Consider the following 1,569-nt stretch of genomic DNA (forward strand, 5'->3'; position numbering starts at 1 on the left):
CTCACACACACACACACACACACACACACACATGTACTCACACACACACACACACATGTACTCACACACACATGCACTCACACACACACACATTGCTCTCACATTTTCCGCAATCTTAAGACGTCTCACGTATCTTGTCTCACGCCAGGAACGAGAGGCCGCTTACGAAGCCGAACAAGAGAGAATCAAACGCGAGAAAGACATTGAAATCAATAAAATGCGACGCCAGCAGGAGCGGGAAATCGATTCGAAGGCTGAAAAGCAAGCATTAATGGCCAGACGCGAAATGGCACGTCTGGAAAAAGAATGGCGACGCAAGGAACTGGAAGACGCGAGGAAGAAAGCGGAAAGCGACGCCGAACTGATCGAATCCAGAATACAACAGCGGAAAAACAAAGAAAACAATATGGCGCTGCAAGTAGCAACAGATCGGATGGAATTCGAGAGTATTCTGAAGTGAGTAGATGACTACTAGTGCTAGTGTTGTTGTTGTTGTAGTCCTTCTTCTTCTTCTTCTTCTTCTTCTTTTTCTGTTTCTTCTTTATTTTCTTCTTCTTCTTCTTCTTCTTCTTCTTCTTCTTCTTTATTTTCTTCTTCTTCTTCTTCTTCTTCTTCTTCTTCTTCTCCTTCTCCTCCTCCTCCTCCTCCTCCACATATGCACGAATATGTGTATACGTCTTTAATGTGTGTACACACACACGCACACACACATGCACATACATACATACATACATACATACATGCATGGATGCATGCATGCGTACGTACGTACGTACATAAGTCTTCGCTTTTCTCGAACAGAGCGCAGAGGGCCGCCATGTTAAAGGAGAAGAAAGAGGAAGAAGCCGCATATGCGCGCGCACGTGAACTGATCAAGGACGTGCAAGCTCAGGTAAGAGAGAAAGAAAAAGAAAAAATCGAGCTGAGAAAATTGAACTTTCAAGAAGGCAAACGCTTGAAGGAAGAACTTTACAATCACAAATTGAAAATCAAGAATTGCAAAGAGAAGAAGCTGGAAGAAATAGCGTAAGGACTTTTGCTTATTTACTTGCTTCAGTCATTGGATTGCGACCATACTGGAGCACCGCCTTTAAGGTCGGTTTAGTCGAAGAAATTGATCTTAGTAACTGTCTGCCTTGTTTACTATGTAGTCTTGTACCAATTCCAGCGTTGTCCTTTACCGAATCGCTAAGTTACGAGTACGCAAACAAACCAACACCAGCTGTCAAGCGGTGGGATGAGGTGAAAGACACACACACACACACACACACACATACACACACACACGCACGCACACACACATATACAACCCTTCCACCCATACACACACATACCCATAAACACACGCACATATTTCAACATAGGCACACATACACTTTCCACATACACACACAAACACACACATACACCTTTCCACATGCACGCCCACACACGCACGCACACAAACACACCCATACAAACACATACACCCTTCCATCTCTCCACCCCACCCCCAAACATAAACACACCCATCCATAAACACGCATACACACATTTCGACATAGACACACACACACACACACACACACC

The 1,569-nt window shown here is 44.3% G+C and overlaps 1 protein-coding gene across 1 annotated transcript in view; it reads left to right on the plus strand.

The window, feature by feature from the left end:
- Positions 1 to 1,541, plus strand: part of LOC106879811 (cilia- and flagella-associated protein 45) — a 23,608-nt gene extending 22,067 nt beyond the window's left edge. The window contains exons 6-7 of the mRNA XM_014929519.2: positions 149 to 456; positions 802 to 1,541. Of these exons, the coding sequence (XP_014785005.1) occupies positions 149 to 456; positions 802 to 1,030 (537 nt within the window). The 3' untranslated portion in view covers positions 1,031 to 1,541. The remainder of the gene's footprint in view (positions 1 to 148; positions 457 to 801) is intronic.
- Positions 1,542 to 1,569: the final 28 nt, after the last annotated feature.

The sequence above is a fragment of the Octopus bimaculoides genome, chromosome 24 (genome assembly GCF_001194135.2).
Source record: "Octopus bimaculoides isolate UCB-OBI-ISO-001 chromosome 24, ASM119413v2, whole genome shotgun sequence".
Taxonomy (NCBI): domain Eukaryota; kingdom Metazoa; phylum Mollusca; class Cephalopoda; order Octopoda; family Octopodidae; genus Octopus; species Octopus bimaculoides.